General features: G+C 34.9%; 2 protein-coding genes across 2 annotated transcripts in view; one reads left to right on the forward strand and one right to left on the reverse strand.

The window, feature by feature from the left end:
- The window catches only part of RB1 (RB transcriptional corepressor 1), a 175,399-nt gene that overhangs the window by 111,735 nt on the left and 51,536 nt on the right, over positions 1-12,128 (forward strand). The gene's annotated exons all lie outside the window — the stretch shown is intronic.
- LPAR6 (lysophosphatidic acid receptor 6) lies at positions 6,620-8,558 on the reverse strand. Its single transcript, XM_006140426.3, has one exon. It carries the CDS (start codon positions 7,842-7,844, stop codon positions 6,810-6,812), a length of 1,035 nt encoding a protein of 344 aa, XP_006140488.1. The 5' UTR covers positions 7,845-8,558; the 3' UTR covers positions 6,620-6,809.

The following is a 12,128-nucleotide window of genomic DNA, read 5'->3' on the forward strand; positions in this document are numbered from 1 at the left end:
ATACCAAGAGGAGAGTGGAGAAGGGATAGTGGCGTAACCATCCCTCCTGTGGGGTGATTTCTCTCTTTCTGTCTCTCTGTCTCCCTCTGTCTCTTTGGTGAGTGCATGTGCCCTATAACAAAATTCTCTCTAAAAAAAAGGAAAAATTCATTGGAACACTGCCACCTCATTCATTTATGTATTGTCTATAGCTATTTTTGCACTGCAGTGCAGAGTTGAGAAGTTATAACAAGACCATGCATCCTGTAGGCCTAAAATATTTACTGTCTGACCCTTGAGGAGAAAGCTTGCCAATTCCTGATACAATGTGAACATGCTTCTCAGAGTCAAACTTTACAAAAAGAAACAATCAGAAAAGTGTCATACTCTTTGATATATCCCTTCCACCCCATTTCCTACTCCCTCCCTTGTATTTTGGTTGATCTTTTCCACTTTACATTTCTAAAAATAAACAGGTATGTTTTCTTATTTTGCCTTTTTGTTGCACGCAAGGTGGCATGTATGCGTTCTATTACAATTTGCTTCTTTGTTTTCTAACACTTTCTGAAAATGGCTTGATATCATTCATAGAGATCTCATCGTTAGAGCAGCACAATATCACATTGTGTGTATGTACTGCAGTTTGCTCATCCAGTCTGCTATGCTTGGACATCTGAATAGTTTTCAGTATTGTATTTTGCAATTTCAAATAATGCTGTAGTGAATAACCTTTTACATGTATTTTTTATTTTATTGAAACTATATCTTCAGGGTAAATACCTAGAAGTAACAGTGCTGGGTCAAAGGGTAAATTCATGTGTGTACATGTGTGTTAAATAGTGCTAAATTTCTATCCATAAGGGTTGTATCATTTTTTTAATTTAATAATTTTTAATTTAATTTAATTTATTATTATTTTAAGCTTTTGCTATAGGGCACCAGAGAGAGAGAGCAAGAGAAAGCAAGCCTCCAGCACTAGGACTTGAACCATGATTGGCTATGTGGGAATCCAGCACCTTAACCGCAATATTACCTTCTGACCTTAGGGTTGTACCATGGTACATTCTCACCAGAACTGAATGAAGCTAACAGTTTCTTCACAGAGTCTGCTAACTTTTGTTTTAGAGAGATTTTTGCTATAGGACACGTGTGCTTGCTGGAGAGAGAGAGAGAAACAGAGAGACAGAAAGCAAGAAATCACCTCCCCAGGGAGAATGGCCACACCACAATCTCTTCTCCTCTTGGGATTTTGGACATACATATACACAGGCCCAGCATGAGTTTTAGGCCGCTGGGTCCTAGATTTGAACCACAGTCGACTACGTGGGAGTGCAGCATCGTAACCGTTATACCATCTGCTAATCCCCCAAGTCTGCTAACTTTTCTGAGGTAACAGCATTAAAATATTTTTCTTTGTGTCATTACCATCATTTCACAAAAGAGTATCTCCCATTTTAACAAGGGAGAAGGGGCATAATCAAAATAAAAGATAAGAACAGCCCCTTAAATTACATAAATACAAGGATAATTCTCATTGTGGTTATTTTTTTCTTTTTGTTGAAGACGAAGGCATTTCTATCTGTATTCCGATATGATTTCTAATGCAAATCTGCATCTCTAGCATTTTCTACACACTCTCAGCTCTTGACATTGTCTTAACATGGCCTGTAAGTACACTCACGATCTTAGCCCTGTATCTCCAACCACTTCGGTTTTGATTTCATCTTTTCAGTCTACCAAGTTCTCTTCCATCGGCCTTTGCAAGTGCTATTCATCTTGCCACCATTACAGGACTAGACAAGTCATAAAACTGAGTTCTTACACTGTTTTGCCTTCACTTGCTATGTGACTGGGTGCAAGTTACTCTTTTAGTTTCTCAGTTTGCTCAGCCTATGGTGTAATTGTATCAGATTGCTGCCAGGCTCTTTAGTTCTAAATTGTGAATTTTCCGAAAGCTATTTTGATAGGAAGACAATGGAACTCAACACATTTACCTTGTTGCTATTAGCCGTTAAAAATACAGTCCATATTAATGTCTCACTCATAACACTTATTTACACTTTAATTATTTTTATAAATCTTAGTTGTTTGAATATATAATATGAGTAAAGCAAGTTTCATGTTTGAAATCTGATTATTAAATTATTGAATTATTTCTACTTCTGGAGTCCTATGTCTTGGATTATATTTCTACCACTGCTTTTCAGATGAAATGATAATATTGTACCCTTTTAAGAGGTTAGTGGAGGCCCAACCCATGGTATGGTGATTAGGGCAGCTGGATCCTACATAGTCAATTGTATAGTTTGAGTCCCAAACTTGGCACCTTGAGAAACTCTATGGGCATATGTCTGTGCATGCCCAAAATCCTGAGAGGAGAATAGAAGAGAAGGGATTGTAGCGCCGGCTTCTTCCTGGGGGTGGTGCTTTCTTATTCCCCTCTCCCCCTCTCTGTCTCTGTTGAGCACATAAGCCCTATGGCAAATTTCAAAATCATCATCAGCATAATAAGTAAATAGAAGAAAACATAAGCTATTGGAGTAATCTTTTTAAGAGGGAAGAGGAAAGACCTGATAGAAAAATAAATTTGCCTAGAATTCATTTCCTATTTATTTTTATTTTATTATCTAATCTGATGCCTTGTTTAATTGATATTTTTTGTACTTTTATAAAACTGTTGGAAATCAGGTAAAAGTGATAGAGATAAAACAGAAATTTGATAATTAGAGATTTTAGGAGTATAATTTCTAGAAATGCTACAAATTAAGGAATATTATTGGTTATTAAATGTTCTAGTTGTTTTAAATATGTCCTGTGTTCATAAGTTTGTGTACTAGTCCTTTTTATCTTGGAATTTATTTTTTTTTCCTTTGGAGAGGTTTTTGCTATAGGGTGCGTGTGCTCGCCAGATAGACAGAGACAGACAGAGAGACAGAAAGCGAGAAATCACCCCCCACGGGGGATGGCCACACCGCAATTCCCTTCTCCTCCATTCTCCTCTTGGGATCTTGGACACACACGCACACATGCCCGGCGTGAGTTTTAAGCCACCTGGTCCAGGACTTGAGCCACGGTTGACTACATGGGAGTCCAACGACATAGCCATTACGCTAACTGCTGGTCCCCCAAAAGAACTTTATAAAAAGAGTTTACTCTAAGATTACTTCACAGTGTCATCCTTGCCTAAGCAATACTTATAAAATTGTTTCTATGCAAAAGTTTATTCACACCTAAAACCAGACCACATCTTCCCTTTTGGTGACATCTGGAGTTGGATTGACATGCAGGCCCTAAAATAGTCTGGGTGTTGGGAGGTAGTAAGGAGTCTCTGGTGGTAGTAACTTAATGGATTGACAACAGGCAAAATACTTTGTTCATCAGGGGCTCCAAATTAAAGGGCCAAAAAGCAGTTGCTTCAGACTCTTAAGTGTCATTCATAAACCTAATATTTCTCAGTTGGAAATATAGTTTGTCCATTTCTGTTTTATTATTTCTCAACTAAGTAGCTAATTTCTTTAAATACAGATAACTGTAACTAGGACTTATATTTCATATATATGTTTAGTATTTGAACATAGAATATTAAGATTTGATAACTCCTGATACAGTAGTGCTTTTAGTTTCTTTAATTTTCTATGGATATGTACAATCCATATATATTTATACTTTTTTGGGTAAACTCGTGGTTGATATTTTCTCAGAAAAGATCATTTCTAAGTTCAGAACCAATCATTAGGATGCTGGAAAGCTCTTTTCCTCACCTGAAACATTTTCTCATGTTATTCTGTTCTTTTGAAGGGCGTTAATGTAGAAAAGAGAATTGGTTTAATCATTTCCTGTTTAATGAAGATGTTAAAAATAGTGGACTTAGGGGTTTTTTTGGAGGGCAAGTTGATGCTAACATTTTAAGGTAATAAAATGTAAAATTCTTAGAGCTCTAATTTTTAAAAAATAATTATTTATTTATTTAATTCCTTTCTTTTTTAATTTGACGAGAGAGAGAGAGAGAGAGAGAGAGAGAGAAAGCTGCCAAGTCCGAGACTTCAACTGCAGTTGGCTATGTGGGAATCCAGCACATTTAACTACCACACCACCTGCTGGCCCCAGAGCTCTAATTTTAATATAGGTTTTCTGAGTAAAATGGAAAGAAGAAACCCTTAGAACATATAATTTACCTTAAAGAACATTGACTAAAGAAAATAACTTTTGTTTGGTATTCTTTCTGTTCACGTAGGAGAAGAATTTCTCAGTATTTGAAATTCTAGATGAGAAGACTATATTTCTTATCTGTTATTGGTTTATAAAGAACTTACCTTAACAAAACTATTGATTCATGTATCTTTCTGTTGACAACAGGACAATCGGATTTCTCTAGTGAACATAGAAGTCACAACTATCTGATGATATTTTGCTTGTACTTTAAAGTAATAGTCATGCTTTGTGATCTTGCCTTAAGCTTTACACTGACATATTTAAACAAGGAAAGTTAAGAAAAATCTCAATTACAGAATTCTCTGCTCCTTTTCTTCAAATCAGTAGATTGTTAGTTGCTTTTTAGCTCTAAAATGCATGTTTAAGAATGATAAACTTATTTTCTTTTAAGTACGATTTAAATAAACTACTCATCAGTGGAAGAAAATACACTGACAGTATGTATATACTTTTGTTGGGCTATAAAAGACTATGCCTGATTTCTTTACTAGTTAGAGTCTTTTGTTAAGAATTTACTTTGTTTTTAGTTTTATCTGTAAGAAACTGTGGGTCCCTGAAGAATGACAGTATGTATATACTTTTGTTGGGCTATAAAAGACTATGCCTGATTTCTTTACTAGTTAGAGTCTTTTGTTAAGAATTTACTTTTAGTTTTATCTGTAAGAAACTGTGGGTGCCTGAAGAACCCTCCCTACGCTGTTATTTTATTGAAAACTGGCTTATTAAAAATAGGTCTAGGGGGCAGCAGGTAGTATGGTCATTAAGGCACTGGATCCCATATGGCCGACTGCAGTTTGAGTCCCAGACCCAGAGGCTTGAAAATCACACCAAGCACTTGTGCATGCTTGCCCAGAATCCCGAGAGAAGGAATTGTGGCATGGCGTTCTGCCCTGTGGGTGATTCCTCAAAAAATTTCCCTCTCTCTCTCGCTCTCCAGCAAGTACATGGTTTTGCCCTATGGTAGAAACCTAAAAAAAAGAGGAATAAAAAGAAAAAAAGTAGGTCTAGCAAAAGATTGTGATTTGTCTGAAATCATTCTAACCCAAACCAAGAAACTAGCAAAAATCTAATTTAAATTTTTTACAGAATTGTTTTATTTAACTTTTAATTAATTAATTAATTTAAATTTGACCAAAGAGGGACAGAGTGAGAGCTAGAGATAGAGATCGAGAGATCGAGAGAGAGAGAGAGAGAGGGAGAGAGAGCAAGCCACCAGGTCTGGGACTTAAAACCGTGGTTGGCCATGTAGGAGTCCAGTGCCCTTAACTACCACATCACCTGCCGGCCACAAATCTAATTTAAATCTTAAAGAGGATCTGTCCAGATTGTATTCAGTACATGAAAGATAAGATGGCAAAAATTAGATAGAGCTAATACTGAATTTAATTACATGTCCTTTATTGAGTTTGTTGAACTGTTTGAATTTAAAGGAAAAGAAAGGATATGCTGACAAATGAAAAATTTCCTGTGTAGTTTGTTCTTCTCTCAATTTTACCTCAAAGCTGTATGATTTTTTTATTAGTGAAATGAAAATGCAAAATGGCCTTGTTTTATTCCTTTTTAACATAAGGAACTATGTGCTTAATCATTGTTTTGACATACAGTAACATTTTGCCTACTTGAAAGGTTTTCAACTATTCAGTATTTAACTTAAATTGGTCAGAAGAGGGAAAGGAAGTAGAAATAAATATACACATACACACTTTTCTAAGCAGGTACTGTATGTATTTCACTCTGTTTCTTGACCTAACATAATTAAAATCCAAGTTCTTTGTTGTGGCATAAATGTACCTTTAAAATGAACCTCTGGTAGTGTTCACATAATACCATTTTACGGAGTTTTTTTCTTTTTAATTTTTGTGGCATGTATCATTTTGAAATTAGGTACTGTTATATCCAGAAATTGAATCAAAATAGTAATTTTAAAGCATACTACAGATTTAGATGCCATCTACTTTTTAAGAACTGCCTACATAGACAAAAAGTCCTGAATGTTATCTAAGTGTTACTGCTCATGATCTTCAGATTCTGTTAGTGTATCATCATTTTCAGAACACTCTATTTTTAGCAATTTTGGAGGGAAGGTATTTCAAAAACCTTTGATTAATGTACTTTTCCTTCCTCATTTATCATTACAGTTTAAGAAACATGATTACGAGTCTTAATATAAATGAATAAACATGAGATATATGTTGGATTAAAATATTAAATATGTAAAACAAGGTATGAGTAAGTCATTTTGTACACAAACTACTGTATGAAAAATTTCGCAAATTGATTTAGTATTAAAGATGAACTTAAAAATAGTACAGATGGTCACCACATGATTCAAATCATAGTCACTTTTAGACATTGAATAACCTCTTTAAAGAGTTTTTTAATCAAGGAACACATCAAAATGGCTCAGAAAAATAAAATGGAGTGTATATGAGAATAGAATATATTTTAATGCTTAACACATTGAATACAAATGGTCTTTATACCAAACACTTCAGATGGCCACATGTTAATTTTCTTTCAGAGATGGAGAAATAGTCTGTCCAAGAAAACACTATTCACAGTTGAGGAAACTTGGAGGTCTGTCCCAGTGAAGTCCCAGTTGTTTTATTGCAGGCAGCTTATATGGTAGATTCACTGTCAAATATTTTATTTTTTAAAGTTTGTAGGTTATGTTGAATAAAATTCTCTGTGCCTTGAACTTCAGAGAATCTGGAGTCACTTCTTCGAACAGACCAGCTTTTCATTTTTATTGAATTCTGAATCGTGTCTGATGTAAAGTAGTAAATTATAGGGTCAAAACAACAGTTTGAAACGGCAATGCAGAGAGTGATTGGGTACATCGTCCTTACTGCTGTCACTACTGAGCAATTAACAAACTTTTGTGTTCGCATAAGAGAATATAAAATAAGATTGATATTGTAAGGCACAAAACAGAAACAGAATATGACCAAATGTACAAAAATCATTTTTAAAACCTTAGTTTTGTTTATTTTGCTTCTACTTAATGTAACAGGTTTATTTAAAGTTCTCAGCACCATACTAGAACAAGTTACGTTTAAAATTAAAGGGATAAAAAATCCCACAGTTTCAATGAAGATTACAATCCTTGAGAGATAAGTTTTCCATGTGGCTTCTGGGAAATTTTCAAAGCAGGCTTCTGAGGTATTGTTACCCCGAGAGTGGGTAGACCGAATAAAAACTGCTGGTGCACTTCCTCCGATCACAGTTAGCCACACAGCCATGCAAACAATCTTTGCATTTCGTTTGGTCCTTAGAGTCTTTGACTTAAATGGGTAGACGATCGCCAGGAATCGATCGACACTAATACAGGTTAGGAACAGAATGCTTCCATACATGTTGGTATAAAACAGCATCACAGAAATCTTACAGAGTAAATCTCCGAATGGCCAATTCCGTGTTGCAAAATAAAATATCCTGAAGGGTAAAGTAAACACGAAAAGCAAGTCTGACATTGCCAAGTTAATCATGTACGTAGTAGTTTCATTTCGCACTTTGAGGGTGCAGATGAAAATGTATATGGCTACACAGTTGGATATTAATCCGAGCACAAACACCATGCTGAACATGCACCCATACAAAGTGTACTTAAAGGAGTCATCATAGGAGCAGTAGGAGTTGTTAGTGCTTACCATTATAAAGGCACGTCCAGTTTCCCGCGTGGAAGTCCTTTTGTCGCGTCTCCTTTGGTATTCAGATTGTAGCCACTGTAGCCTCTGACTTGGTAGCTGAGAATGTGGATGTTTGGGGAGTTTTATAAATGCTTCTCTTTTTTCCGGAAATCTCCAAAAGAAACATGAAATCTGTTGCTGTGCAGTTTCCACGTGGTACTTTAACAGGAAAATACTCTCATTTTTCAAGTCTCCAGAAAATCCATGAATCCAAGACTTAGTTAACCGACGAACGACCTTTAAAAAATGCAGTCAATGAGGCCAACCCATAGGAGTATAAATACAAAGAGAAGTGGTGTTCTGAAACGGAAATAAAACTCCTTGTCTTCTAAAACTTGTATTTTCAGGAGTCAGGATAAATATTCCAAAATTAAAGTTTCTTTATGCTCTGGAATGTTTAAGCTTAGGTTACCAATCTCACTTTGTTTTTCATCGCTGAGTTTCAAAGACTTAAACATTCCCAATTTGTCCTATTTTACTTCTTGATTCTTTTAAGTGAGGTCTTCCTTTTTGGTAATTCTGCAGTGGATCCCAGATGGCACAAGAGTCTTTTAAAGGTTCCGAAGTAAATTCCTTGGCGTGTTAGCTCTTGCTGAATTGAGGCTTTTTTCCTCAGTTGCTAGCTGTATTGTGAGATGAGCTTTCTCTGAAGTGAAAAAGAAAGGCTTGCTAGATTTGTAATATGACATCACAGGAAGAAGAGGCTGGGTTTGGACAAAGAAAGGTTTCAGCCCAGTTTGTTTGCAGTTCCTTTAATCTGATAATGTGTCTGCTGGGAATATACCTAGGAGGCTTGCAAATGGTCACTGGCTGTTTAGCTGAGCTTCTGTCCTTTAACTCATTTGATGGAGAAATGCTTCTGGGGGTGCTGGCAACCTCTCAGGGTTGTTTTGTTTTGTTAGTAATCATTGAGATCACTCCCTCCCCCCACCCAAAATTCAGTATTAATGCTGTTTTTCTCTTATTTGATTGCTTTTGTGTTTGGGATGTTACATTTCTTTCTTTCTTTCTTTTTCTTTAAGAAATACAATGTACATGGATGCATGTTTGTAAATTAAAATTGTTAGAGATATCTAGTGCCTCATTTTAAAGAACTGTGTAATGACTGTGAAAGAGAGACCTTTGACCTTTAGATATAAAAAGGATTTGACTAAGTGACCAATGGTAGTTCTGCTACTCCTGGCTTCTGTTTTCCCTGATGACTTCTCAAGATTTAATTTACTTTAATTGGTATGATTCTAAGTAGCTCTAGTCCCAGATCTCTTTAGTTTTTGATAAAACCATTTTCTAACATTCTTTTCTCTTTCATATGAAATCGAATTAATATTTTAAAGCTGTTTCAATTTTTAAATTGTCTCTTTCACCACAGAATGTATTTAAGAATATTTATTCTTGGTTTGACTTTTAATCTTACTTTCCCATGCATTTAAGCATAAAATGAAGTTTCATCCTTTTAAACAAAATGTTTGTCTTCCCTAAATTGATCGAAATAGGTTTGATTGAAAATAAAAGTTCAACTACTTGTCTAAATTTTAGGTTCATAATTTTATTTTTATCCCCCTCAGCTTTCCCTATAACCTCCTGAATATGACATTAACTATATGTTGAAATATACATATCAGGTTTTATGTTAATTTTAAAGTTTTTCTGAGTGATTTCTTCATGTATTTATATTTAAATATAAAGATATACAATGTATATGGAAGCATATTTATAAATTGAAATTGTTATAGATATCTAGTACCTCGTTTTTAAGAATGGTGGTTCTTTTAACGTTCTTTTAAGTGATTTCTTTGTATGTTTATATTCATACTTTAAAGCACCAAAATCAGAAGTTTGTGTGAAGTGATGATAACTGAATGTGGGTGTTATTTTCTCAAGGAATGAGGACAGATATCACAACCTCTGAGACATGTTTTTCTTATTTAAAATTTTCAGAAAAGTCTAGATTCTGTTGTATTTTACTGTGAATGGTTTTTAATTTGGCTGTCTTAGCAAAAATTCTTCCTTTTATGTGTCAATTAAGAAATCTAAGAGCAATTTATTTTTCCTTTCAAAATTACTTAGCTAATTTTAAAACAATATGTTGCAGTAACATGTTTTATACTACACTTTTTAAATTTATACTACTCTCTCAAACAGCATTTTTTGTTGTTGAATCGTAATCTATTTTTATCATTTTTCACTAAGAAATTCATCTATACGCAACATATAAATATAAATATTACTTACAATCAGTAACTGTAACATTTCAAAGGGTGAATTTCTTTGTATCACATTTGGTATGGAAAAGAAGTATGTGTGTATTCATCCTAGAAGTCTGGTAGAAACTTTTGAGTGAGCAGCAATGAAAAAAGGAGTAAATAAGTTATATTCTCTTTGGAGAAAAATTTTTAATGAATAGCTTTTTTTGAAAAATACTAGATTTTAATTTATTCTCAGGTTGATAGTCTCCTCTTTAGTCATCTTTAAATAAAGAAATATATGCAATTATTTGCCTAGACCGTCTCTACTTTTACTTTCACTTTGAATATAACTTTCTCCTCAAATAATTAAAATACATTAATTCTATGTTGGAATCTTCTTCTGCCTATTGTTATTTACTTGACTTGTTATTCACTTAGTAGTTCATTTGTAGTTTGTTCATGTTTGAGTTACTGGTGCTTAAAAGTGAATTGATCACTGTTTTTTGAATTAAGCTTTTCATTGTCATCAGTATATTAGTTACGAGTTTGCTTTATATTTGTAATTATTTTTACATTTATTATAATGACTTTTTAAAAATTTGACCAGAGAAAGAATGAGAGAGAGAGAGGGAAAGTTAAAAAAGCAAGATGCCAAGTCTGGGTTTTGAAAGTGGTCAACCATGTGATAATCTAGCACCCCAAACACCACTTCACCTGCCAGTCCCATGTTTGTAAATCTTAGCACACTTCTTTATCTTTAGTAGATACTTATATTCTGATTAATGAATCGTATGAATGAAGTTGAATTTTGTGGGACATTGGCTCTACTGAGGAAGAGCACTTACAGAGGGATTTTTTTTCTTTTAATTGCCATAAATCACGTGCTTACCAGAGAGAGAGAGGTAACCCCATACACTATACTCCTTTTTCCTCCATTTTGCTTTTTGATCATGATTTTGGGCATGCATGGACATGCATATATGCCTAGTGTGTTTTTCAAACCATTGTGACCAGCATTGTGACCTTGGTGGGCCATGTTCCAACTCCTGGTGCAGTGTGCTCAGCTACTGGCCTGTGGGACTGGCCAGAATGGCTGTCTTTCTCAACAGAGAGAAGATCATTGAATGCTGGATTGTTTCAAGATATTTATTTGACTTCTAAGAAACCATAGTGAAATTAAATAACTTAGAAAATGCTTAGGTTAAAACGTGAAAAATACAGAGTAACTACTTAAGAGGACTTAAATGAATCCCAGGAATCAATATATTTAATGAGTCCCGGACCTGGTGGTTTAAAACTCATGTTGGGCATGTGTATGTGTGTGTGCCCAAAATCTTAATAAGAGACTGGAGGAGAAGTGATTGCAGCGTGGCCATCCTCCCAGGGGATGATTTCTCTCTTTCTGTCTCTCCATCTCTCTGTCTCTCTGGTTAGCGCACCCTATAGCAAAAATCTCTTTAAAAAATAAGATAACCACAGTGATGAATTTTAAAAACTAAGAAGAAAACCAGAACTGGGCAGAAGTTAAAGTAGTGAGGGACCAGCAGTAGACATAATGGCTCTATCGCTGAACTCCCATGTAATCAACTGCGTTTCGAGTCCTGGACCTGGTGGCTTAAACTCACAGCAGGTGCGTGTGCATGTGTGCCCATGGTCATTAGAGGAGAATGGAGGAGAAGGGATTGCAGCGTGGCCATCCCCCCTGAGGGCTGCTTTCTCACTTTCTGTCTCTCCCTTTCTGGCAAGCCCATGCGCCCTATAGCAAAAACCTCTCAAAAAAAAAAAAAAGAAAAAAAAAAAAGAAAAGTTAAAGTAGTGAAGTGAATTTTATTCAGGACTGTAACTATAGTGTACACGTAAAATTGATTTGAAATATAATGAACATATTTAACCAACTTGAGATTCAGTGAATCTCATTACGTAACTCATTACTTTTCAAAATCTAATTTTATCAATAAGCCAGGTAAATAACTTGCTACCCTATAAAGTAGATCTGTTTTCTTTATCACTACACTAGTGGCATAAATCATTTAGTTTTTTAAGTTTGCGAGTATTTTGTTAA

The sequence above is a fragment of the Tupaia chinensis genome, unplaced genomic scaffold (assembly GCF_000334495.1).
Source record: "Tupaia chinensis unplaced genomic scaffold, TupChi_1.0 Scaffold000037_17, whole genome shotgun sequence".
Taxonomy (NCBI): Eukaryota; Metazoa; Chordata; class Mammalia; order Scandentia; family Tupaiidae; genus Tupaia; species Tupaia belangeri.